We start from the raw sequence: 27,853 nt of genomic DNA on the forward strand, positions 1-27,853 counted from the left end.
TTTTCCTCAAAAACCATTTTTAACATGGTTGCCTATAGGCTTAAGCTTGCTGCATGGTCACAGCTTTGAGCACAGCCAGGGTTAAGGTGCATACACAGAAAACCACCCAAAGACAGCTGTTTCGACCTTGATGGGTCTCATCAGTGTGGGGTTGATTTTAACTGGATATGCATGAGAGGCTATGGGATAGGCTATACCATAATACTTTTTTTACTCACCATAACTTAACTCAGTATTATGGTATAGTCTATCCCATAGCCTCTCATGCATATCCAGTTAAAAATCAACCCCACACTGATGAGACCCATCAAGGTCGAAACAGCTGTCTGTGGGTGGTTTTCTGGGTATGCACCTTAACCCTGGCTGTGCTCAAAGCTGTGACCATGCAGCAAGCTTAAGCCTATAGGGAACCATGTTAAAAATGGTTTTTGAGGCAAAAAGTGACACTGTGTGCTCATTTGCATGTCATTTCCCAGAATCCCTTGCTGCAGTGGAAGTGCTGTATGCTGGGTGATAATGGGGAAAGGTGGGGTTGCAGACCTGCCTAAGACATGCAGATGAGCATACAGCTATATTTGCATATTTGCTTTCCTGTGGAGGGTTTTTGTCACTTTTTTCACTCACCATAACTTAACTCAGTATTATATATATATATATATATATATATATATATATATATATATGTAGGAGAGAGGTATAACAGTGCATATCATATACCGTGCAATAATATAGTACACACACAATATATTTGTCCTTCAATAGGTAACCTTATACCAGTGGCTCTAGCCACACTCCACTCTGGAGTAGTGTCCTTTCCCCACTACCACGTGTGCAACACACCGTGTCCAATGTGCTGGACCAGTTCCTTGGTCACTTAGCTCCCAGTGTCCCCAAAGAACCCTTCCCCAAGGCGGGATCAGCGCCTGCAGGTACTGGTGTTGATGCACTTATAATAATACCTTCCAGGCGCTCCAGCACACGGTAACTGTACTTCGAAAAGGATCCGCCGATCCAGCGTGGTCTCTCATGAGTCTTTACTTGCGTCCAATAGCTTGATCTCAAACTACCGATCGCCAGGTAGCGCAGGAAGATACTGTGTCCCTGTCTGCTACTATCAGTAAAGGGTATGCTGTCCCTATCCAGGGCTGTTCCCTGCAGTACCACAATCTGGTGGTGACTCAGGGCCTGCACTGGGGCCTAGGGGGAATTCCTGGCCTATGCAGTGGGTCACTGACCCCCTGCAATACACACCTCCTCTCCTAATGCTCTCCCAGGACACACTAACTCTAACTGTCACCAACTGCCACTTCTCTCTCCTGTCAGCCACAAGCTCCACACCCTATTGGCTGCCTGGTACCCTGTGACCCTGCTGAGGCTCATGGCAATTGTAGTCCCAGCTCAGAGCCTCTTCTCTATTGGTCAGCTGTACGCGCGCTTATACTGCGCATGCGCGACCTACCAGGAGCCTCCCGACGCACATCTACACTGCGCATGCGCAAGGACACAACATGGTGGTGCCCTGTACTTGCCGGGCCGCCTCCGGACCACCGGAGAGCTCTCTGCTCGGCCCCCACCTTCCAGACTTGTCGGCGGGTCTGCCGCTTGGCTCCGGCGGCACCCGCGATCACCCACGCAGCGGAGGTAACGAGGGGGGGGGGCAGGGAAACACCATTACATAACAATAGGGGCAGATGCAGAAGAGTTGTAGCAGATTTGGTACTTAGCTTCCACTGACCTATTATTCAGCACTGTTGACGAGCAGCTAAAACAAACCAAGTGATAGTGTGATCTATTGGCAACAATAGACACAAAATCAAACCTCTAAAGCAGGGGTGGCCAATCCTCAAGAGCCACAAACAGATCAGCTTTTAAGGATATCCCTACTTCAGCAACGGGAGCTCAATCAGTGTCTCAGTCATGCTAAAGCAAGGATATCCTTAAAACCCGACCAGTTGGTGGCCCTTGACAACTGGAGTTGGCCACCCCGGCTGTAAAGGATTCCAATATACGCGCTCAAGTAAAATAGGTTCTGAATACTGTTGGTTAAAAATGGTACCCATGAAAAATGACTCTTTCAGCTATGTTAATATTAATAGGTGTCAAGATCCATCATCCCAAATCAATGAGACTAGAGTGTTCTACGAGAAAGACTATTTTGTCTGATTTGACAGAGTAAAACTCAATTGAAGCTCACAATACCACTGCAACTAAAATAAGTGAGACCTCCTTTCCATGAGTGCAAATAAGTGTACTTAGGTGCGAGCATTGCTTCCGTATGGCATATATTAAATGCCTGGGATTCCAGTCTTCTCACTGCAATCCAGATTCAATAATCACCCCTAAGCCTAAACACATCTAATGAATCTTTTGTGATAAATGAATGTTTTTATTGATTTTTGTAAATAGACCTCATCAAAAAGAGGCAGGGAAGTCACCAAAAAAGTTAAACAGATCAGATTCATACACTGGCGAGAAGCTCTCATAAGGTAAAAATTTTTTTTTTTGAGAGAGAGATATTAAAATCTATGTATTGAGCTGACAATGCCATGAATTCTGTGTGTTATAAACTATCGTTAAGCATCTGCATCATTCATAAGAAATCATTCTTATCAAGCTCCAGGCAAACAGTTAGGCAAACTAGGTTTGTGCAACAAAAGTAGACTAATAACCCTGAAATAACCAGTTGTTGCTACTGTGTGTAAAAATGGTATGTGCTATTAATGCTTCCTCCACCCATCATAATGCTACCTGCAATATAACCCACTATATCAACCTGATGTGTGTGGCAACATTTATAAGTAACTGGTTGTCTTTTTACAGTGTAGCATATGAAAAATATCATGTCCTCAGTGATCCTTTAACAAGTACTGCTACTGTGCTCTGGTTCAGGAAATTGGAAACTTAAGGTGGCAAAACCTAAAAGTACATGTAATAGCTATAACTGGAAAAAAAAGACATGGAGAAGGACTTTTATATTAAATTAAATAAAAAAAATTTATTAAAAGGAATGTGCAAATATTCATGATAGGTTGGTCACCTATTACCACCACACTTTGACTATATAACTATTTTTACACTGTGCATAAACATAAGAATGGTATTTCTTGCAAACCAAACATTACACGTTGCATGTTTACCTAGCTGTACAAAAGGACCTTTTAGATGCTAGAACTCCCTCTTACAATCTTAATGGACCTTGGAGTATCATGTCTTTTGTGCATTATCACATTATTGCCAATAAATTTACCTCTCATAATGATGAGAAAAGATAAGGAAGCCAAATGCATGAGCAATTAGTTGACTAACCATAGAAGAGCCATTTACTACTAATATTTGAAAAGTCGGGCTTTGTCTGATGAAGCATGTAATGTGCCAATGCTATGATTTGTCAGGTCTTAATTAGCCAGACAAATGGGAGCTGCATTTTGTAGCTCCCACTTAGAATCCGTGCCAAGCACAAAAGTACAGACAAACAATTAAGAAAAACAGAAAGCCAACCGTGTAATACAGTCTGTCATTGCATGTTCACTGTAGCTTGGCATATTGATGCTAGCGCACTGCAGGCCATCCTAGATTACACAAATGTAAATGTTACTCTACATATACTGATGCTTTGTTATCTAGGCTTCCTTTTGTTGTAATGGTGGGCCCTATCCATGTCTAATAGGTAGCACCCAAACGTAATAAACGTAATAAATTGACATTCTAAATGTTCCCCCGTAGGAATCGCATATATGTTACGCATCGCATGCTGTTGATTATATCATTGTTTTGTTTCCTCTTTTTTCTATGCAGTGGAAGAAATACAAAAGACGCAGTGTAAAATTGGTAGTGTAGGACCTGCTGATAAGATCTACCTTGACGTGGTTGCAGGCTTAACATGTTTTGACAAAAAGATTGAAGTAAATGACCCTTACTTATGATAAGAACAAATATATGAGACCACACGAGTCTCCCCAAAGGCAGTTCCCCAAAGAGGGTCTCCCCACCATGCTTCCCATTCACTGATCCTGTCCACTAAGACAACGTGTACAGGGTTAATTTCATCAAGAAAGGACAGGCATAGCTTTTAAAACCTGTAGATCGTCATCTTCCCTTCCGCCCCTGATTTTTTTGCTGGGGGGGGTCTGTTTGCTTCAGCTGCTATCTCTTCACCCCAGGACTTCTTTGATATGAGACCACTCAAGTCTCCTCAAAGGCGGCAGCCAAAGGGCAGCCAAAGGGTGTCAGATGTTTGCTGCCATTCGCTGATGTTAGAAATGCTCTGTTACAATTCTCATAATCATTTATTATCTCTAACTGTCCATGAAATGTGTATAAATGGACTGTATAACCTCTGTTCATTTAATGTACCCCCCTTGTACCTTATGTTTCAACTTACTGGTACCTTTCCTTATAGAATGTAAGCTCCTTACCTACAGTAACAGTGTGTGTTTATATTTGTTATTTTACTGTTTTCCTCCTCAAATCCTATTATACAGCGCTACGGGAACATGTTGGCGCTTTATAATAATAATTCTGGTTTTGTCTGTTTGTCTCACGTGAAACAAAACAATTGTATTTAATTGTTCTCAGACTAACTGTAAAGTATTGTGAAGCCCCCTTAGTGGAGGCCTGTATTTACTTAAAAAATAAATGATGATGATGATGATGATGATGATGATGATGATGATGATGATGATGATGATGATGATGATGATGATGATGATGGTAAAGAAATAAACAAAATAATTTGTGATATTAAATGTGCATTGGGGCTTTTTAATTTACTGTTCTTTATATATATATATAACAAATGGATAGGCACACCATAAATAGGTCCAAAAAAATATTTTATTGGCCCAACGTGTCGGCTACCCACCGAAACGTTGGGCCAATAAGATACTTTTTTGCATATTTTTTGCACCGGAGGTAAGTGAAAAAATGTATTTAATACATAGTCAAAAATGATCCAACGTCTCAGAGCCTACTCAGGGCCCCTTCATCATACACCACCCTGATGAAGGGGCCCTGAGTTGGATCCGAAACGTTGGATCATTTTTGACTATGTATTAAATAAATGTTTTCACTTACCTCCAGTGCTGTGTCTCCTTCCCTGATTCGTGGATTTTGGCAAAGTGATTGCCGTTTTTGTCGTATTTATTTGTTACTTACTTTAACCCTTTCGTGCCAGCGGATCCGTCGAACCAGAGCACTCATGTGTTCATGGCTTCCTCCTCTTCCGTGCCTGCTCTGGCCAGATCGCATTCAGGGCTCCAGATGAGCACACACGCGATCTGGCCTAGAAAAAAAAATGAGCAGGCTTGAGTGCCAGACCCGATGAGGTGGCGGCTCAAAGCGTTAAGAGATTTCTTCTCGCCCTCTCCAACACGGTTTTTATTTTTAAATTCCGAGGCTCCATTTAGGAGATATAAGTGTTTGAAATATTAAGTGTCCGGGTGGTTCAAATGGAGTCTAAAGGGTAACCTCAAAAGCTAGAGATTAAGAAAGATATAACTTTTAACACAAAAAAAAACATGCTCAGGAGGCAAGATATTAACATTATATGAGGAAACTTCTCTTCTGTGGGGATTACTGCTTTCAATGCTTGTACACATGTTTGAAACTGTGGAACAATGCAACTCTATCCACTTAAGAAGTGAGATAATTAAAGAACAATTGCTGGGAAACAGACTGCTGCTATTTTTTTCCTTAAAACTATTAGGTTTGTTCTGTATTATTTCAAATAATGCAGCAAAAGGAAAGTGGAATTATAGCAGAGTATCACTTACTTGAAAATACGGTCATCTATAAATCGTGACATTAAATTGAAGCTTAGGGGGGCATTTTTAACCGTGTATCTTATGGTCAGGATGTGTACTTTGCACATACTATTATGCCTCAATTTTACACTTGGTATGTGTGAAGTGGAGGCGTCAGACAGTGAATGTATTATAATGGTATGTCATTTTATTCCTGTTGTCTTGGTGTCAAAAACTCCCATCAAATAATCAACTGCCAATAAAAATCAATGTGTGGATACAAAGAGGTAGATCCTCAGAAGTGCGCTGAATAAGGGCAAATAATGTTACCTCACTTAATTAGGTAACAAACCTTATTTTCCTCCTTATTAATGGGTATCCTAGAGCAGGGGTGCACAAAGTTTGGGAGCTGCGCCCCCCTGCCTGGCAGCCCCAGCGTTCGCGCCCCCCTTCTGCTAGGACAGCGTCAAACGATGCTGGGGGTCATATGATGACACGTGACCCCGCAGCGTCATTTGACGCGCAATGCCATGGCGACGCGTCACATGACCCCGTGGTGTCACGCCTCCCCCGGCATTTTATTTAAATTCTTTAGGGAAGGGCGCAGGGCCTCTGCAAACACCATGCCCCCTCTAGAAAATCTTGCACCCCATGCCCCACAGTTTGCGCACCCCTGACCTACAGGCTAATGATATGCAATAGTAAGGCCCATTAGCAAAATGACCAACATATCCGTTACCTGGATGAAGGGGATTATGCCGCCCAAAAAAATACACTGCACATGCGCATTGGGAAAGAACGTTATTAGGGAACTTTCGTATACTATACTAGTTAGGATATTACATATGTAACTACATTTTTACACACACAGTGCCTGAGCTGTGTGTAATTAAATATTATTTTGGTTACTTCTGTCTCCTTGAAAATCATTTATAGTAGGCCAAATAAACATATCTAACATTCACTTTCATAATTAAATACAATATTATAGTTAATCCCTTAAAAACAAACAACAAAACGATTAATTTATTGTGTTTCAGCCATTTATATGTTACACCATATATCTGTTAGTATAACATATCATGAAAGGGATCATTCCTACACTCAGTCCATTCATATGAGTACCACTTAAGACTTTCCCTTTCCAAAGTAGGCTATTTGAAGAAATAACGCAATGCTCCTCATGATTTAGAGGAGAGTCAGGGCAGCTTTCAGCAGGCGCTAAATATTGTTGCATTATTAGCATACCGTTAGCAGTAATGGAGGTCTGAGGATCTGTTGGTAGGTAACGTGCTCATTACCATATGATTTGCATATGAAGAAGCCTAAGGCTGCGTCCACGCTGCCGCTGAGCGTGCTTGGTGCGTTTAGTTTACTGAATGTAAATATGTACGGCCACGCTCACGCAGAGCGCGCGCACTTGTTCCCGTACGCTCGCCGACGCTAGGCGCTTGACGAGATAGATAAAATTCATTTCAGGTGCGCTGAAGGGTCACATGACCCTTCACCAACCAGTCAATGTACACAACACACAGCACACAGCCACACACACAAACACGCACACTACACACAGAAATAGCCCTGAGCAAGCCAATGACACGCCCCAGGCCACGTTCCCCCCCCCCCCTGCTCGCACTTGTAAAAATAAATGCAGGACAGCCTGCGCTCATGCTTGGAGGGTTGGTGATGTCACCGCTCTTAAGCATGAGTGCGCTCAGCGGCAGCGTGGCTGCAGCCTAAGGTCCATTCAAATGTAAGGTTCCCTTATTTTTAAGGAAATGGCTGAACAATATAGCATTAAGCAGGTTTGGGGATATATATTACGGATATGGGTACGTTAATATGAGATAACGTTAAAAAATGAGGGACCTTGTGAGCATGTGCCCCATAGAGCTTAATAAATCAAGGAAGTGGTTTATATAAATCATTTGTCACTTAAAATAACACCAATAGCCTCTCATTTGATTTTCTTTGTTTTCAACATAATACCACCTTCCAAAGCATGACACCTCCAATATTTACGTCACTAGTTTGTACTGCCAAGCGTTCGGTGGTGGAGAGATAAACTGCAGCATTATATTTTATTTTTAGAGATAAAGTCAATGGGTATAAAAATGTCTCTGATCATGTAAATCTCCATGAAGGAGCATATCGTGGGAATCAGGGGGTCTCTGTAGCTGAACCGCGTTCATTTCAGTTCCGGGGACCCCCTGCTTCCTGAGGTACTTACCTCGGAAGGGGGTTCTGGTGACTCCTGCAGTTTAAATGTCCACGTCATGTGGGCCAATAGGAAACCACAAGGGATGACGTCACAGATTCCTATTGGCCCATGTGATGCGACAGCTTTAAATCCGCCAATTCGATAGCCCCACAAAGCCCAGCTGCTACCAGCACCCTCTATGAAGGTAGGTATCTCCGGAAGCATGGGGTCGCCGGAGCTGAAATGAATGCAGTTCTGCTTCGGAAAGTCCCTGCTTCAAACCTAAATCTCTCTCTTTTTTTTTATGAATTAAAAAGGAAACCAGGATTGATGCTTTAAAGTTCATAGAGCTACACTTACACAAAAAATGTCAGTGCTCCAGACCATCGCATAACTTCCAATTCCCTAATATTGTGAGGTTTCACTCTCATTTTCATCACTTCTCTGCCATTGGGTCAGCAATGCATTAGAAGGCCCCACTAGCAGCTATGAGGTTAACCTCAATATGATCACACACTTATGTGTCAGGATAATCCTTTTACACCACTCAGATGTCCCTATGGATATAACAGGGCTCATTAAAAAATCATATACGTCAGCAAATAAGTTTACAACTACACAGTCATCAGGCTTTTGTAGGACATACAGTTGCATACTAGGTTTGCAGAGTAGTGCAGATGCATTTACTTTATATATGATTATTTTTCTCCAAGAAGAAGCTGAACCGCAAAGCCTTCTTCCCCATCATTATAAAGTGTTGTGATCAGGCGGTGTCACTTTCTCCACATGTACTTGATCAGCTACTTTATTACAAGTTGCTGAGCTAGTGCCACTGTGTCTTTGTGTGCCAATTAATTCGTATACATTTTGAACTAAACCTAATGTTTATACATTGTACATACCTATTAATGTATTCACTGTGATTAATTATACAAGTGTGATCCTCGACGAAAGACTCATTACCCTTCATACTGATGGGTGGAATGGCCTGCAATGCTTACCTCGGAAGCCCCGGCATTGAACAGGTTAAACAGATTGACTCCTTACCTGTCTGTTACGTTCATCCATTATCCTCGTAATCTGAATCTTTTTTCTCCCCATAGTCCCCGTTTTTCTTTTCTCTCTCGTCCTTGAAGCTATGTATTTCTCCGTCCCCTTCGCTCTTCTTTCTTTCAACAATTCTTTCACCTTCCTTCTTGCACTTTTCAATTCACAGATCCCGGCATCCGTTCCTGTGTGAGAGACACAGAGAGTTAATAAACATGAACTCATCCCGAAAATAGACGAATACACAAAGAAGACTGATAAACGTCCTGCGAAACGGAACTCCGTTGCACAGAAACGCAGACCCATATGGCAGCAAAGTTGTTAAAGATTACCAGCTATTATATTTTATCTATGTCAGTAGACATAACATAACGATTTTTGCCCGTAAACGTGCCAACCAATCTGTAGCAAAATATTAGAAACATCTTCTCGTGCAAGGTTTCAACGGGAATCAAAGCAAGGTGCGAGACAATGTAACAAGAATTACTAAAGTAATAAGTAACACAAACGAAATAAAAATAACTGTATCCATCTACTATACTGTAAAACTGGGTGTTAAAATCAAACGCTGTAAACCAACATGGAGTGAAGAATGACGCACATTTTACTTTCAGTAACCTCTGTACGTCCTCTAGATAAGTTATCGGAGTAAAAAATAAACTCAACGTGAAGAGTAACATGTAGGAATTGGACATAGCAGCAGTAAATTAGCATAATCTCAATATTCCCCAAACATATAATTGGGTGAGTATATAGTGCATGAGTCTTATAACATACTGCATGCAGGAATATCCCTGCTTTTATTGCTGCTGCTAACAGCCAAAAGCAATAGATTCTCACAATACGTAATGTAACATTAAGCCAATGTCCTGGCAATTCAATCTATTGTTTGGCTCCAATTCAAACCTGCTGAGGTAGAAAAGCTGGTACACGCTGGGGATGATCTCTGAGACACTGATGGGTTCTTTGAATGAATGTGGCTCATGTATCAATTCACTTATTCTCCTTATTTGAACTAGCACTTGCATTTCCATTGACTAAAATAGTTTTCTCCTTTCTTTGAGTAGGAGAAACAGTTCATTTGCAACCATTAAAAAAATAGCACGTTTTTCAATAGTATGTTACAGTATATGTGTATCTTTATCTTTATAGATACACTTCATAAGTGAATTTGAAATGCTCACCGTGGCATATTTACTTAGTCCAATAAAATATGGCTTCCACTATTTACCTGCATGCTTATACAGTAAGTTATTTTATTGTCTAAAGTCTATTAGCCCAGGGTTACTTCATACTGTTTTAGTAGGAAGGAATGTCGAATGAATGGAAGTTACTATACAATGAAATCATCATTTCTGAGATGTTTACACTGCAAATTGCATTGCAAGAGCTGGACAAAGAAGCTTCATCTAAAACGAACTTATTCATAACAAAAGCTATGTAGGCAGGGAGAAGATCAAACATATTGATTCATATGGAATCTGATAACAGTTTGCAAAACAGCAGTGAAATGAAATAGTGGAATGTGGGGAGGGTGGTAAGCAAGCAATCAAATATAGTCATTAATACTGTACTGTAAATCGCTGCTCACTCAAGCTATACATAAAATGCCCTGTAAACCGTGGCCAAAATGTGAAGCTATCTCTTTGTAACTACAGAGTATTTTTGTCCTGTTTTGCAGCAGAGAAGTGCTTTGCGGCGGGACCTTGCACTCATCTTTAAGTGATCCGCTTAAAGTCCATATGTGGCTGAGAAGCAACTGTCTTACTTCACACCACAATTTTACATGTCCAGACTTAAAGAGAAGTATGTTTCAAGTGATTTAAATGGTCCATATGTATTGAGCATAACTCAAACAAAAGGCATTTAATGCAAACAGCTTAGCAAACCTCTTCGTACTTTTAGAATCGTTTTCTAAACACAAACATTGATTTCATTCAAAATAAATATTATATATATATATATATGTGTGTGTATATATATATATATATATATATATATATATATATATATATATATATATATATATATATATTGAATACGTAGTCTGCACATCACACAATGTTACCAGATTAGATTACTCTTGCTCTTCTTATTTGACAGCCTTCTTACCTCAGACATTAACAGCAAGTTCAAAAGTAGTTCCCAAGCACATGCAGGACCCAAAGGAGCTTAATAGGCTTTCTCTGTAACCGTAAGCCAATATGCTAATCCTCAGCAAAGACATATGGAACTATTTCCTTTCCTTTCTTTCAGCTGAAGCCAGTGCCACTATCCGCTTACAGCACTGTGCCTGCATAAGCTTCTGCTCACACTGGGGTGGAAGGTCAGGGTGACCAGCTTACATGATTGGTTAGCAGAATGAAAGCTGCTTTATGGATCACGACTCTGGAACCCAGTGAGGAAGGAGAAATCACAGAGCTGCCAGGAAGGATACAGCCCTCTCCCTAGTACAGTAACAGAATGCTGAGTCCCTCCCACTAGCTTTATCAGTTCTACAATTCGAGACTTTCAAACAAAACGTTCAAAACAGCTTGTAGTAAGTAAATAGTAACACGTAGCTGAAATGAAAAATATCCATGAACTGTTCCTTCCAGATTCTTTTCATATTGCACGCTGCCAAGAAAATAATGTGTTATGTGAGATGTAGAAAACTATTCTAAACATGCATGTTCATTTTTATTTGAAATAATTCTGAGAAGGTATAAAAGCTACAAATAAATATACTGTTGTAATATACATGTATTAATTATAGGCGTACAATAGAAGGCTTGGAATATTAAAATATGCTAAATAAAACATATTTATTCGTCATTTTCATCACATGGTTTGGTGTAGATTATAATTATTTAACCGGAACAACATAATATAAATTTTTTGCAGAAGGGACCCCTGTGATCTTCAGTTATTATGCAAGAGCTAGATCCACAAAGCTCCGGTTAAATCAGGACGTGTAATGTGATTTGACCTATAAAAGGAATGGATGTCCTGTTTCCTTAATTAACATGGTATCCTCAAAGCTAATTATATGCAAAAACAACGCCCGAAATACATTTAATTTGCATAAGGCTTCATTTCACTTTGTTGTAGCATAAGAATCTTCCAATAATGTGACATTACTCCAGTCTTGGCATTACTCCTATCCCAGGGTTGGCCAACTCCAGTTCTCAATGGGCACCAACAGGTCAGATTTTAAGGATATCCCAACTTCAGCACATGTGGCTCAATTAATGGCCCCGACAATGACTGAACCACTGGTTAAGCCTCCTGTGCTGAAGCAGGGATATCCTTAAAACCTGACCTATTGGTGACCCTTGAGGACTAGAGTTGGCCAACCCTGTCCTATCCAGACCAAAAACTAGTCCTTTTGCTTAACTGGAGAAAGGATAGGGTAAAAATGCCAGGAAATAAAGCTATTATTATTTCATTTATGCGTTACCTTGGCGTTGCACCGATCCAGACACCGCAAAAAACTTACTTCAGTCTCGACATAGGAACAATGCAAAAAAAAAAAATGGGTAAAAAAAAACCAATATAAGAGATAAAGATTACCTAGATGTGTGTCCAACACAGTAACAATAAAAAAAGGATTCAGGTAAACTGGAAAAAAAGAGCTCTGCTTATTGTCACGTTTTCAGCGAGTGTAGTTTTATTCAAGGAACATTGAGGAGCACAACGTTTTGGGTCTGCTCAGGGCCTTTCATCAGTGTCTAGATAGGAGTAACGCCAAGTTTACGTATAACTTCCAGTAAATACCATAGTGTTCAGTTCCCGCGTTAACCTTAACTGACATTTGTGGACTTGCGCTGTTATGGACATGCCTAATTTGCGTGTCATTATCACTAACGTTATAGTTAAAACTATGGTATTTAACTTAGAAAACATGGCTTACATTTGTTATATGTCACCGTGATTAAATTCGGCTCTGGGCCCTTGTGTGTTATTATATGGTATGGTAACGTGCTATTGAAGTGAAATCTTTCCTGGCTTAGCTACAATATGAGTCAGTAACTAGCCCCGAACTGATGCAGAACATAATGTACATTCTGTATCATTGCTTTTGTTCTTTTCACAAGAGAGCTACAATAAAGTGTGTGCTCCATGAAGTTTATGAATCTCAGTAGGTTGTCTGGCAGAAAGTTGCAAGGTAGCTATTTTGCTATATTTTATAAAGAAAAATGTTCATAGGAGCATTTAATTGCACGTGCCAAAGAAGAGCGGCAGGGGATAGTTCGTTAGATTGCTGCACTCTATGACAGAATCCAGTTTTCTTCAAGACCAACAAAGCTACAACAGTTTCCAGCTCTACAGGCAAATGACATTATCACAGCCTGTAAACAACCCAGTTCTCTTCTTAACCAATAACCATCCAAAAAATAAATCAGCAGTAAATGATCTTTCCCAATGCAGAGCTCTTTCTATGGGCCTCATGCAGAGAGCATAGAATTTTAAAAATGGCGAATTTCATAAAAAGTAGCTTTTTTGGAGAGTTTTATTCTCCATATGCAGAAAAGTGCGAATTCTGCTATGTTTAACATGGATGCGTGTGGCGAGTTTAAATTGGCGAGATGCGCGCTTCAGAAACGTGTAAAAACAAATTCGCGCCTTTTTTTTCCCCTTTACTATAGGCGGCGAGCGCCATCTTGCCATATTTTCGTGGCGCGGCAAAAATGCGAGAATCGCGCCTTTTTTTGGCGCGAACAGCCGCTACTTGCCGTTCGCACCTCTCTGCATTCGGAGAGTTTTAAAAATGGCGCGATGGAGGTTCTCGCCAGCCGCGAGGCGAGTTTTAAACATAGAAATAAAAAAATGGCGCGTTTTTCGCAACTCGCCATTTTATGCCGTTTTCTGAGGGAAATTGAACAAAAAATGGCGAGTTTTGAAATAACGATGCTCTCTGCATGAGGCCCTATATTTTTCATTTTTAGAAGTGTTTTTGCCTTTTTTTTCTTTCATTTTTTTAATTTAAAAATACTGCGTATACGGTGCTGCTAAAACCACCGGGCCTGGGAATCAGTGACATATACGCAGAACGTTCATTCTATGCACTTAACAGCTTTCTGTTTATGTTTGCTATATATTGTTCATTAATGTATCAAAATATTCCATAAGAGCTGCCACAAGCTCTGCTGATACAAGTTGTCCTCACCTTTAGCGCTGGAGAAGTTTGCAACATACATATTGATCAACAATGTTCCAAGGAATTCCGACAATGAGGACGTGAAATGAGTAGCCCATCACCTTTTATTTCAGTGACTAAACATGGACAATTACCGCAGAAAATATTGTCCTTATTCTTGTCTTTTTTTAGTGTGTTTCTATAGTGTCATAGTTGTTTGAAGATGTGTTTAAATTGGGTGATGCATTCTGGAGTCTGACTATGACACGTTAGGGTGTCATTTTTGACACATCACAATCCTATGACATGCTAAGTCAGGGGTGGTCAACTCCCGTTCCCAAGGGCCACCAACAGGTTAGGTATTCAGGATATCCCTGGTTCAGCACAGGTGACTCAATATGAAGCAGGGATATGCTGAAAACCTGACCTGTAGGTGGCCCTTGAGAACTGGAGTTGACCACCCCTGTACTAAGTCATGTGACATACTCATAGGATGGGTATCTCAGTCAACTAAATTTAACATAGGTTGAACTCGATGGATATATGTCTTTTTTCAACCTCATCTATGGTGTAACTATGAAAAGACCCGGAACAAGAATATATCCATGAAGAGTTGCAGTACCTTCATTTTGACCCTCTACATATGCTTTTTCCAATAGGCCTCAGTGAAAGATGCTGCCATTACCTCTTCCAAAGACAGAAATGTGTTATGTTGCAGGTTTCTGCTTCTGTTGCCAATCGACCGCCTGTGCTTAAAACTTATTTGCTACCTTCCACTCCACCTAATTTGTGAAACCATTAGCAATTATTCCGTTGGCAGCTCAGTCAGGGAGTAAATCAATTGTGATTTAAACTCCCTTGAACAAGCGTTAAGTGAGCTATCATTTGCAATCTTCGTTCAGGCAGGTAGAAAGCGAATGAACAGTTCACATTTTATCTTGCTTTTTCGAGAGCACAAGGCAGGTAATAGTTGTGCAAGAATGAATGATACAGAATATACTATTTTATATGCTCCTGAAGAGTGAGCATCCGACTTTTTTTCGCAAACAAATTGCAGAAAAACTGCTGAAGCCGTCTTCTCCCAATTCAATGAAGGTTAAAGCGTTACCGAAGCAGCCCCGGAAAAATAGCAATGTATTACCGGACAAAATGCAAATGACATGAAAATTAGTAGATTTCCAGAAATTACTCATTCACATGCTATTCAACAAACTCTCAAGAGTCATAATAAATATATATATATATAGATGTAGCCTAGCCGGTAAGGGCGCCGCTATTTTGTTTGTGCGCTCGCATGCGCAGAAAAGGTTCGCGCATGCACGGTGGCTGTGGCCTGTGGTCCAGGACACAGATCACCCTACATTACTAAAGACATTGTTACGGTGGTACAATCCACGAGGGACCCACCCAATGTAGAGGCGGAGGCGGATGCTTCGCAGTATCAGCATCGGATCCGTGGATCCCAGCAATGTCGGATCAGCGCTCCCGATTGTGGCATCACCCGGCAGGTACCCAATGCATCAGTGCACCAACTCAAACATTATTGTGGGGCAGCGCTGTCACATACACCTTGGGTGGGGAGCGGAGCATTGGAGGGTACGGCCGTGCGTGTCCTGGTTGGTGGTATATATATCCTAGGTTATTTATGTTCAGTAAAACTGTTATCTTTCATAAGTGTGTGTTTTATTGTATGCGGGTCCTGTAGCGGGGTTATTCTACATCATAGAATCTTGTACAGGTGGAGGCGCTACCGACTGAACATCGACTCAGGTATACCCCAGGTTCCTAGTAGCAGAGACTCAGATCTCCTGTGCACCACAGGTATTGCACCATATACACACACCATAACCACACATCTCTCAGGGGTGGGGAAAGTGCGCTACATATATATAGGGAGAGGGAGTGGCTCAGTGACTAAAGACACTGACTCTGGCACTGAGAGTTTGAAGCAGGGGAGCCTGGTTCAATTCCCGGTGTTGGCTCCTTGTGACCTTGGGCAAGTCACTTTATCTCCCTATGTCTCAGGCACCAAAAACATAGATTGTAAGCTCCACATGGCTGCAAAAATGTCTCTGTAAAGCGCTAAATAAAACTAGCAGCGCTATACAAGAACATTCTATTATATATATACCTGTATATGTGATTTTTTACATTTGTACATGATATTGCCATGGCCTACAGAACTATTAGATTTAGGGGAGGCGGAGGGTGATGGGAAGGATTAACCCCTTGTGTACCCTAGTGGTACCAAAATTACATCATGCATGCCTTGATGGCCACTTAAAAGTTTATAATTCAAGACTTTCATTATCAATTTTGCCTGGTGCTGTAGGAATTACAATTGAATATACTGTACACTTGGCATCTTCGATGGTGAAGATAGAAATTTGTGAAATTGCTCTTCTACACTTTTTTTTTCTTTCTTTTTTTCGGTTTTGCAAATTTCCGTCCATAAAAAGTAGCTGCCTTTTACACAGAAAACTCTGCCAATATAATTTTTATTAAATTAAGAGAAAAGTCTAAGAAATTTTAAGGGAAGAGGTCCAAAAATGTTTTGCTAAGCTAATGAATGCTGCATGTTTGGTCTATATTCAATAAGGTCCTAAGTCTGCCTTTGACACTGTTGATCACCCTCTTCTCCTGAACATTCTCCACTCCATTGGCTTCCATGATGCAGCCTTCTCCTGGTTCACGTCGTCCCTATCCAACCGCTGCTACAGTCTTTCCTTCTCTAGTGTCTGCTCATCTTCACTCCCTCTCTCTGTTCGGGTCCCACAAGGCTCTGTTCTTGGCTCTTCCTACGCTATACATCTTCTCTTGGAGAACTAATACAATATTTTGGCTTTCAGTAACATCTCTATGCTGATGACACCTAAATTGACCTTTTCTCTCCTGACCTCTCCCGGTCTCTCCTGTACCGTGTCACTAAATGTCTCTATGCAATCTCCTGCTGGATGTCCCAATATTATCTGAAGCTTAAGCTGTCCAAAACAGAACTAATACTCTTTCCCCTTCCACTGCCACCTCTACACCAACACTCTCCCTCCCCGTGAATAACACCACAATCTCATCAACACTTCACGCCTGCTGACTAGGGGTCATCTATGACTCTGACCTCTCCTTTATCCCTCACAAAGTCCTGCCGTCTCCATCTCTGAAATATTGCCAAGTTACGCCCGTTTCTCACTCATGATGCAACTAAAATCCTAATTCACTCACTCATCCTGTCCCGCCTTGACTACTGCAACCTTATCCTTGTTGGCATTCCCCTTATCCGCCTGTCCCAACCCGAATCCATCTAAAATGCTGCTGCCAGACTCATCTACCTCACTCACTGCTCCACTTTTACTGCTCCGATGTGCAAATCCATTCACTGGCCTTCCATAGTCTCTAAAATCAAATTTAAAACCCTTTCAGACGTCAAAGCTCTTTGTATCTGTTTGTGAATGTTTGTCCTTATTTGTATGTAAATCTGTTTATGTAATTTTCAAATCTATGTACCCCCATTGTACCACATGATGGAACATATTGGTGCTTTACAAATAAATGATAATAATAAAATAAAAGGATCATGATACAATCTGTTATATTTTAGGGGTTCTTATTTTAAAACAAATTATTTAAAAAAAAATCATTAGGTAAATATAAAAATGAAGGCAAATAATGATCTACATATACACACATCACACATACAGTATATATATACAGTATATACATATATATATATATACATATATATATATACAGGCATACCCCGCATTAACGTACACAATGGGTCCAGAGCATGTATGTAAAGCGAAAATGTACTTAAAGTGAAGCACTACCTTTTTTCCACTTATAGATGCATGTACGGTACTGCAATCGTCTCATACGTGCCTAACTGATGTAAATAACGCATTTGTAACAGGTTCTATAGTCTCCCAGCTTGCGCACAGCTTCGGTACAGGTAGGTAGCCGGTATTGCTGTTCAGGACGTGCTGACAGGCGCATGCGCGAGCTGCTGTTTGCCTATTGGGCGATATGTCCTAACTCGCGAGTGTACTTAAAGTGAGTGTCCTTAAACCGGGGTATGCCTGTATAGAGCAACTCATCGGGGACTTGAAATTTCCCCTCCAGCACATGGGTGGGCCCGCCTTTCCCAGGCGCATGGGCCCCTCCCTCCAGCTGGGCCACTATATGGTCCCATGCACTGTTCCGTTCAGGCTTTCTTTTTCTGCAAGCCTATACTGGACCCCCTCCCCACCCCCCGGCATAAAGCCATGCTTATTCCCCCTCATGTCTATATCACTTCCCCCAACCACCCCAACCACATACCTACTCCCCTCCCAGGCCCATACCTACTCCCCTGCCAGGCCCATACCTACTCCCCTGCCAGGCCTATACCTACTCCCCTCCCAGGCCCATACCTACTCCCCTGTCAGGCCTATACTTACTCCCCTCCCAGGCCCATACCTACTCCCCTGCCAGGCCTATACTACTCCCCTCCCAGGCCCATACCTACTCCCCTGCCAGGCCCATACCTACTCCCCTCCCCCCATACCTACTCCCCTCCCAGGCCCATACCTACTCCCCTCCCCACATACCTACTCCCCTCCCAGGCCCATACCTACTCCCCTCCCAGGCCCATGCCTACTCCCCTCCCAGGCCCATGCCTACTCCCCTCCCAGGCCCATAACTACTCCCCTCACAGGCCCATACCTACTCCCCTCCCAGGCCCTTACCTACTCCCCTCCAAGGCCATACCTACTCCCCTCCCAGGCCCATACATACTCCCCTCTCAGGCCATACCTACTCCTCTCCCAGGCCCATGCCTACTCCCCTCCCAGGCCCATAACTACTCCCCTCCCAGGCCCATACCTACTCCCCTCCCAGGCCCTTACCTACTCCCCTCCCAGGCCATACCTACTCCTCTCCCTGGCCCATACCTACTCCCCTCCCAGGCCCATACCTACTCCCCTCCCCCCATACCTACTCCCCTCCCAGGCCCATACCTACTCCCCTCCCAGGCCCATGCCTACTCCCCTCCCAGGCCCATGCCTACTCCCCTCCCAGGAACATAACTACTCCCCTCACAGGCCCATACCTACTCCCCTCCCAGGCCCTTACCTACTCCCCTCCCAGGCCATACCTACTCCCCTCCCAGGCCCATACCTACTCCCCTCTCAGGCCATACCTACTCCTCTCCCAGGCCCATGCCTACTCCCCTCCCAGGCCCATGCCTACTCCTCTCCCAGGCCCATAACTACTCCCCTCCCAGGCCCATACCTACTCCCCTCCCAGGCCCTTACCTACTCCCCTCCCAGGCCATACCTACTCCCCTCCCAGGCCCATACCTACTCCCCTTCCAGGCCCATACCTACTCCCCTCCCAGGCCCATACCTACTCCCCTCCCAGGCCCATACCTACTCCCCTCCCAGGCCCATACCTACTCCCCTCTCAGGCCATACCTACTCCTCTCCCAGGCCCGTACCTACTCCCCTCCAAGGCCCGTACATACACCCCTCACAGGCTCGTACCTACTCCCCTCCCAGGCCTGTACCTACTCCCCTCCCAGGCCCGTACCTACTCCCTTCCCCTCTCTGGCCCATGCCTACTCCCCTCCCAGGCCCATACCTACTCCCCCCATTCCCAGGCCCTTACCTACTCCCCTCCCAGGCCATACCTACTCCCCTCGCAAGCCCTTACCTACTCCCCTCCCAGGCCCATACCTACTCCCCCCATTCCCAGGCCCATACCTACTCCCCCCATTCCCAGGCCCATACCTACTCCCCCCATTCCCAGGCCCATACCTACTCCCTCCCTTCCTAGGCCCATAAGTACTCCCCCCCTCCGAGGCTCATACCTACTGCCCCCTTCTGAGGCTCATACCTACTCCGCTCCTCCCAGGCCCATACCCAATCCTTTCACCCGCCAATCCTATACCCACTCCCCCCTCCCAGGCCCATACCCACTCCTACCCTCCAAGCCCATACCAACTTCCCCTCCTCCAAGCCCATACCTACTCACCCCCCCAGGCCCATACCCACTTCTCCCCTCCATGCCCATACCCACTTCCCCTCCTCCAAGCCCTTACCTACTCACCCGCCCCCCCCCCACGCAAGGCCCATACCCACTTCTCCCCTCCTCCAAGCCCATACCCACTTCCCCTCCTCCAAGCCCATACCTACTCACCCCCCCAAGCCCATACCCACTTCTCCCCTCCAAGCCCATACCTACTCACCCCCCCAGGCCCATACCCACTTCTCCCCTCCAAGCCCATACCTACTCACCCCCCCCAGGCCCATACCCACTTCTCCCCTCCAAGCCCATACCTACTCACCCCCCCAGGCCCATACCCACTTCTCCCCTCCAAGCCCATACCTACTCACCCCCCCAGGCCCATACCCACTTCTCCCCTCCAAGCCCATACCTACTCACCCCCCCAAGCCCATACCCACTTCTCCCCTCCAAGCCCATACCTACTCACCCCCCCAAGCCCATACCCACTTCTCCCCTCCAAGCCCATACCTACTCACCCCCCCAGGCCCATACCCACTTCTCCCCTCCAAGCCCATACCTACTCACCCCCCCAAGCCCATACCCACTTCTCCCCTCCAAGCCCATACCTACTCACCCCCCCAAGCCCATACCCACTTCTCCCCTCCAAGCCCATACCTACTCACCCCCCCAAGCCCATACCCACTTCCCCTCCTCCAAGCCCATACCCACTTCTCCCCTCCAAGCCCATACCTACTCACCCCCCCAGGCCCATACCCACTTCTCCCCTCCAAGCCCATACCCACTTCCCCTCCTCCAAGCCCATACCTACTCACCCCCCCCCCAGGCCCATACGCACTTCTCCCCTCCAAGCCCATACCTACTCACCCCCCCAGGCCCATACGCACTTCTCCCCTCCTCCATGTATATGTAAATTTGCCTCATCTCAATAATCAGTAAACTACAAAAAATGTAAATGTTATGTACCCATACCTGTATACATTGCTATTCTTACTTTATTTCCTGTATGCCTTTGGCAAAATATTTGAATTTATACATAAAATATGTATTAGGACAAATTGATGCATTTTGAACACTGGGGAGGTATCTGCTAATTTCAACTGTTTATATAAACTATAAACAACTAGTAACGCAAAATCCAAAAGGCACAGAATGGCGAAGTGGCAGTCTGCAGCATTTTGCATTTTGCAAGGCAAACATAAAAATCAGACTGCTCACTAAAAATGAGGAACTTCAATTTAGCAGGCTTCTGTTCACCGTATGTTGTGGCGAGAGCACAGAGCAGAAGGAAGAGTGATTTAAGCCGCTGCTACAAAAAAATTAAAAAAAAATCAGATGGACAGAAGCTGATCTGCCCAGAAATGACTGCTTTCTGAATGTCTATATTCCGTCTTTCTGTCTTCTGTAGCTACGACGAATTTTAACAGAATGGCAGGAAACACACAGCAAGTGGTCACGGAAGGATGTGATGTCAGCAACCATGAACAATAAAAGGTGTAAAGGTGCTTCCTTCCCTAAACTGTTCCAGAAGTACAAAATGGGAACCAAAACTCTGTACTTCCTTCTCTGTGCAGAGATGTTGAATTTGCCCTGCAGCAGCAGCAGCAGCAACAACCAAACAACACAGAGCGTTAACCATGGAAGATGGAACCACACTCGGCATTAAATTGTGAAAAGATGTGCCTTAAGTCTATTTTCTAGAATGTGTGAAAAAAGAACCAAAGGATATACTATATACTGTATACTGTATACGTGTGACCAAAATATAAACGCAAACAAGCAGCAAAATAAATGAACCGTTAAATGATTTGCATGCTTTTCATAGAGCAATTGAAGTATAATATAGAAGTAAGAAATGGTTAACAATATTGGGCAATCATTAGGTAAGAATTGGAATTGTTTTAATTGACTTCACATATAATTGGTGACATACAATATAAATCTAAGCATGGTGAACGTTTGATTAACTGTATTTACAGTAGGAGTGAGTTTTTATATCGTTCACACCCGGAGATCACGAGTCTCATATTCTTGGACTAAGTAATCTGTTACATAAAAAATACACTAGATCAGGGGAGCGCAAACTTTTCCCTGTGCGCACACCTGCCTGCTCTCCTCGGCGCCTCGCACCCCTCCCCCCCCCCCCGCTCGGCGTCAAATGATGCGCGGGGTCATGTGATGTCATGTTGCCATGGTAACGTGACATCACATGACATCGTGGTGTCATTTGACTCCGGGTTACTATGATGACGTGTTGCTGGAAGGTAAGTGTGTTATAGGGGCCTCGCACGGTTACCCGGCATTTCATTTAAATGCCATGGGGGATAGCGCGAGACCTCTATAACTGCAGCGCCCCCCCAGAAAATCTAGCACCCCCCCCCAGGGGGCACACCACCCAGTGTGCGCACCACTGCACTGGATCAGAGGTTTTCAACTCCAGATCTCCCGACCCCCCAACAGGTCAGGTGGGGTATGCAAGATTCACCACAGGTGGCTCAATCAGTGGCTCAGTCTTCCACCACTGATTGAGCCATCTGTGCTGAAGCAGGGAGCCACGGATTGAGCAACCTATTCTGAAGCTGGTATATCCTGAACACCTGACTTGTTGGGAGGTCTTGAGGACGGGACTTGGAACACCTACAATAAACAGTGATCTAAGAGAGACATGCCTGTAGAATTGGCTGCTCACTGGAATACCGTGGATATTATGTATTTTTTTCCCATTAAATGACACAGTTCTGCTACTCAATGCTGACTCCCACAAATAAATGTTCAGACATTCATATATATATATTTTTCTATCCAATGGTAAAACTGGTGTAGCCCCCTTTCCATATGCCTAAGGGAAACTATGTGTGCTGCTATACCTGTTTGCTCACAGGAGGCCTATGGCTGCGCTTATAGTGACGGCAAAACAAATGTATTGCCGCCGTCGCGTGTGCTTATAGTAGAAGCGGCACGACGGCTTGGTCGCGATCGCTGGAAGTCAATTTGATTTTTCCAGCGTCTGCAGCGTGACGTCACCGTCGCCGGCGCTATAACACAGCCTAAGCCTTCGCCTCTGGGAGCCTGGGGTGAGCTCTCTCTTTGCAGTGCAACACCTCCCCCTATGAGGGATCCCAGTGTGGGCAGGATAACCCCTCAAAGGAACCAATACACAGTAATGAATAATACACATACAATGTTTAGAACTAGTCATTACTGTACACACACTAACATATAACAGCCACATAGAATAACAGTACTCTAGTACCCACAGTGTACACCCAATGACCCAACCGTGGTGGTACCCCCAAAGTACTGAGGGTGCGGTGGCATCAATATCCCTGGTGCCTGTCCCAGCAAGTCCCACCCAAATGGGTGGTAGCGCTACCCCTTTGAACCATTGGTGAACGTGTACTGGAACAGTCAGGTCCCACGCCGCGGGGCATCCGACACCAATCGCCTCACTCCTTAGGGTCCTGATACTCTTCACAATGTGAGCTCCAGCAGGAGGGTCTCACCTGAATGTCTCAGGATCCTGTGGCCCAGTCCCAGACCGCAGAGCATCGCGTGGCCGTCTGGTCACCGGTACAAAAGCACTACTATATACTAAGGGGAAAAGTCCCTATCTGGGGCCTTCCCTGCAACACTCCGCTGGGGTGACTCTAGGCCTAGCTGGGGTCAAAAGGGCAAGTCTAGGCCTAGTAAAGGGGCACTGCTCTATGGACACTACCTGCTATCTTGCAACCCTCTGTCCGACTGACTCCCTGGGTTTTCACGCGAGGCGGATATCTCCTTCTTCCTGCCTGCGCGACTCCTACTAGTTGGGCTATCCAATGTGGTATTCCCTACCCCCAGAGGTTCCTGGGACTTGTAGTCCCACGCTGCGTCTTGCGGAGCCGTCTTAAGATGGCCGCCACACTCTGTAAACAGCACATGCGTGCCTGCCCTCCGCACTCCCGATGCTGCGTGGAGCTCTGGCGGCAACCCAGCAACTTCCCCTCACAGAAGGTAAGGAGGGGGACTCTGCTACATTGCTTTATAATCCAACTGATAAGAGAGCTTTGCATAGAAAAATATTCAAGGCTTTTCACTGCGTTAAGAAGAAACAAAGTGTGATAACACAGTAACAGCTGAGTGAGAATACATTTAGTGGAATATGAGTAACTGTTTTTTGTGTATAATGCTTGTGTTAGGTATTTATTATTTGTAATATATGTTTAAACGGTCTGTATATTAATATTACCTTGTCAAACACACAGTTACTGTAGTTAACTGCTTTCCAGGTGCCTGCAGTGAAATCCATGTTTAAATATTTCATTTGATGAGCTTCAGTGAGTAGTGTACAACATTTGAATATGTTTAGATAAAGATGATGGTGACTATTTCTCAAGCACTTGTTTGCAACAAAAAGGGGCAACTTTTGGAGTCTGTGGTGTTAACTGGCATTTTCTGAACTTACTATTCTCTTTCCAGAGCTCACTGACATCAAGAAGCTTAATAAATACCCATCACACATTTATGTTGGTCTTATTATAACAGCACGTCAGTATAAGTTACACAGCTCAACATAACATCACACACACATCTTCTTAGACATGCTTTACTGTACTTTTCAAATAGGCTCATATAAGCTTAAATGGACTATAGCTGAAAACTATCTACTGGGCATTTTTTTATTAAAGGCACAGTCATTTATTAATGCGATTGTCTCGTTTTTATTTTCCCGTTGAGTACATTTTAAGGTAGAGTAATTGTATTTCTAAAATGATACAACTGTAACAAAAACAATACATTCAAACACCTGCTAGGCGAAAATGATGTAAACTGTGAACGGTTTTAGTGCAGGGGCAACTCAATCCTCAGGGGCCAGCAACAGGTCAGGTTTTCAGGATATCCCTGCTTCAGCACAAGTAGCTCAATCATTGGCTCTGTCTTTTACCCTTGTTGACTGGAGTTGCCCACCCCTGCTCTAGTCACTATTATATTAGGCTACTCCCCCAAATGGTTCTGAAACACGGAAAGGTATACACAGTGTGGTATTCTGTACGGAATTTGCTGAATTGCATACTTTATTTTGAGCCACTTCGTAAAAAGTCTTGTGCTGTCTACAGCATTGGTGCTGTCTCCAAGACTCCTTTTGCTGCCAGAGGGACATGCAATATATTACACAGAAAATCTTTGAAAAGATGCCTCTGGCAATAGAGGGGTTACTTCTTCCTGCCCGGAGATAGATTCAGGCTCAATATGCAAAGATGGCTTAGAGAACATATCAATCTTCCCTAGAGTCTACGACAGCTGAAAACTTTGCTCTAATATTTCCACTGCTACTTTTTTTCCAAGGACAAAGGAGATAAAATGTATGTCAAATATATAGGAAGGCTGTGGAAAGAAAAGAAACCCACAGAGAACACCTGCATGGTGTTACATAGGTAGGATGTGGCCTCCTTTCCCAGAAATAGCCATAAACATGTATATGATTAGAAAAGCTAACTGTCCACTGGAAGAAAAACACGTGGAGACAAGTAACGTACGCAATGTGTTATCTCTCGGGATTAAAGTAACATCTGTCCTTTCTGAAAACACTACAACACTTCCAAATGTGCAGTTATCCATTGCACAACATGCTTTCTACATTAAAGTAACGCCTGTGATTACACTGCATTTCAATGAAACCCTGCTTTGTGTTTCAAACAGAAAGAGAATCAAAATAACCCATGTGACTGACAATTACACATATTCTTTCGGGTCAATATTCAACCACATTAGTGTTTCTGTACTAAGAACAGCATAAGGTAAGTGTTGCTCTCTTTTATCATGTATTTGTGTATTTTACACTTGGCACCTCCTGCTGTTTGTTCTTAAGACTTTTGAACGCAAGCTTCTGAACGCCCAGTAGGGGTTTACCACAAAGGTCATGTGTAAAATGGATAAAAACCCACCCTCCGATATGAAATCCTACCGACCAAGTCTCACGTATCATAACTCAAGAAACACATGTATAGGTGCTGAGTTTTTAATAAAGTTATAGCACACGATTCAACACCTAATAAGCCTTTCATTGACTCTGGCCCATATTCACTAACGGGTGCTACGCTTTAGCAGTAGGGTTGCCAGGTGGGTTCTCCAAAAATACTGGACACGGTGAAAGATGTGACGTGCTTGACACACACACACACACACACACACACCCCTCTCTCTGCTCCATGCTGTTTCCTCTTTGGCCCCACCACCAAGCTCCTGATGCCTCCTCCTGATAATGCAGTCAATCAGGATGGAGGCAGCTTCCCAGTCCCCTAGCAACAGTCTTGCTCTCTCCCTGCTTGGGGAAATCCTCTGGCCCCCAAGCCGGTCAGGTCACTAAGTCCAGAGAGGTAATACCGGTATATACATACATGTCAAGAGAGGTAATATCGATACACACATACATGTTGAGAGAGGTAATACCAGTATACACATACATGTCCAGAGAGGTAATACCGGACACATACATGTCAGGAGAGTTAATACAAGACACATACATGTCCGGAGAGGTAATATCAGGCACATACCTGATTTTTTACTGGACAGAATGTCCAAATAGAGGTCAGTCCTGTTCAATACTCGTCACCTGGCAACCTTATACTTAGCAAACCTTAACTCCCATTTCAATAAATGTCAATTAAGTGCTGAAGCTTAGCACCCTTTAGTGAATATGGTCCTTAGTCATATTATTACAGTGTGGACCCAGAACAACTGAAGGAAGTGTGTCAGGGAAAGGTCAACGTTTACCTTGAAGAAATTCTATCTATCATTGACAATGATAGCTGCATATTGTGTAGTCTGCAAGCACAGCTTGCTACCCAAACTTTGTCTCTCCTGCAAACCAACTTTAGACTTTCAGTCTCATTTTCACACAACTATTTTGTGCAATGAACCATCTTCAGTACTCCTCCCACTTATCTCAGGAGATTTAGTTTCCAGTAGTAGACTGTCCTACGTTTGTATACTTTGAGCTCTATAACCGGTTTTTCTGCATGCAGCCTGCCATGCATAATAAATGATTAGAGTCATTACACTGAAAATTGCCATCATATATGCTATTGTATTTTATATTGTATTATATTAAAAATAAAAATTCATAGGGGATAATCTGGGGCATGTGAGTACTAAACACAAATAATTACACCAATCACTGTTGCACGCATAAACTAAAAGGGGAAATGAGGATTGGTAATATTGAGAAAGCGAAGAAATCTGATGTGTAAAAACTATTGAACTAAAATGAACATACTGCAAGCAAAGTCATCGTTCCAAAATCAATCTATGGACTCAAAACTAGAGATGAAACTGACAGTTTTTGAACTTTTTCCACTCATGAAAATGTTGCAAAGTCTTCAACATTTGCAACAATTCACCAAGCTTTAGAAGCTAATTATGCACTGTGACATTTGGTGGCAGCTAGTGCTTGTAATTGCCATGCTGGGCATCAATTATCCCTAGTGTGACTGTCTATCTGAATGTAATCATATGTACGACATCAAGATACAGGGCAAGGAAGTGCACTGTATGGAGCACAAGTGCTGACTATATAGTCCCCGCCTCAGTAAGCAATCAGCATGGTGCTGCTTATATATATATTATTGACTGACTCTACACAGTGACAGTCAGGAGTAAGATCCTGAACAGCAGCCCTCAACCTCATAACTGCTGAACAACAGGTCCTCAACTCCTTTGTACTGTATATGCAACGGTAGCAGTGTAAATAATGTGTTAGTTTGGCTACAA

General features: G+C 43.5%; 1 protein-coding gene across 23 annotated transcripts in view; it reads right to left on the minus strand.

Annotated features, from left to right (window-relative positions):
• The window catches only part of MEF2C (myocyte enhancer factor 2C), a 248,192-nt gene that overhangs the window by 110,103 nt on the left and 110,236 nt on the right, over positions 1–27,853 (minus strand). For 22 of the 23 annotated variants that reach the window (XM_075592944.1, XM_075592977.1, XM_075592956.1 and 19 more), the window contains one exon: positions 8,989–9,173. In XM_075592944.1, the coding sequence (XP_075449059.1) occupies positions 8,989–9,042 (54 nt within the window). In that variant the 5' untranslated portion in view covers positions 9,043–9,173. Of the gene's footprint in view, positions 1–8,988; positions 9,174–11,100; positions 11,276–27,853 lie in introns of those variants that run through there. The other variant, XM_075592899.1, reaches the window with a different exon arrangement.

This window comes from Ascaphus truei, chromosome 1, assembly GCF_040206685.1.
Source record: "Ascaphus truei isolate aAscTru1 chromosome 1, aAscTru1.hap1, whole genome shotgun sequence".
NCBI lineage: Eukaryota > Metazoa > Chordata > Amphibia > Anura > Ascaphidae > Ascaphus > Ascaphus truei.